Here is a 603-nt window from a genome sequence, read left to right as displayed (position 1 = left end):
AGGCTGGCTTCGAATTCAGAGATCTACCTGCCTCTGCCTCCCAAGCACTGGGATTAAAACCACCACTGCCTGCTTCTAAGTGTTTATTTTTATTAGGACTGTAAATGTACTTTTTTAAAAAGTAGACATCTCTTTAAAGGGAATAACTGAAGTAACAGGCTTTTCCTGAGTCTGGTCAGGACAGTGGTTCTCCACCTATGGGTTGCAACCCCTTTCACAAGGGTAGCTTCAGATATCCTGCATACCAGATGTTTACATTACAATTCATAACATTAGCAAATATGAAGTTCCAACAAAAATAATTTCACGGTTGGGAGTCACCAGAATATGAGGAACTGCATTAAAGGACTGCAGAATTAGGAAAGCTTGAGAACCTCTACTCGTAAATGTGATTTGGAAGGCAATGGTTCTTGCATTCTAAAGTTGTTCTGTGACTTTTCCCTAGTTCTGCCAACTAAGCCAGAGAACATTTCCTGCATCTTTTACTTTGAGAAAAATCTGACTTGTACTTGGAGACCAGAGAAGGAAACCAATGATACCAGCTACACTGTGAAGATTACTTAGTAAGTGTTGGGAACTCTCTCTCTCTCTCTCTCTCTCTCT

General features: G+C 40.5%; 1 protein-coding gene across 6 annotated transcripts in view; it reads left to right on the top strand.

Annotated features, from left to right (window-relative positions):
- Window positions 1–603, top strand: part of Il31ra (interleukin 31 receptor A) — a 69,138-nt gene that overhangs the window by 34,590 nt on the left and 33,945 nt on the right. For all 6 annotated transcript variants that reach the window (XM_031360384.1, XM_031360389.1, XM_031360388.1 and 3 more), the window contains exon 3: window positions 446–563. In XM_031360384.1, coding sequence (XP_031216244.1) covers window positions 446–563 — 118 coding nt within the window. The remainder of the gene's footprint in view (window positions 1–445; window positions 564–603) is intronic.

Source organism: Mastomys coucha, unplaced genomic scaffold (genome assembly GCF_008632895.1).
Source record: "Mastomys coucha isolate ucsf_1 unplaced genomic scaffold, UCSF_Mcou_1 pScaffold8, whole genome shotgun sequence".
NCBI classification, from domain to species: domain Eukaryota; kingdom Metazoa; phylum Chordata; class Mammalia; order Rodentia; family Muridae; genus Mastomys; species Mastomys coucha.
This window is presented reverse-complemented; position numbering and strand designations above follow the sequence as displayed.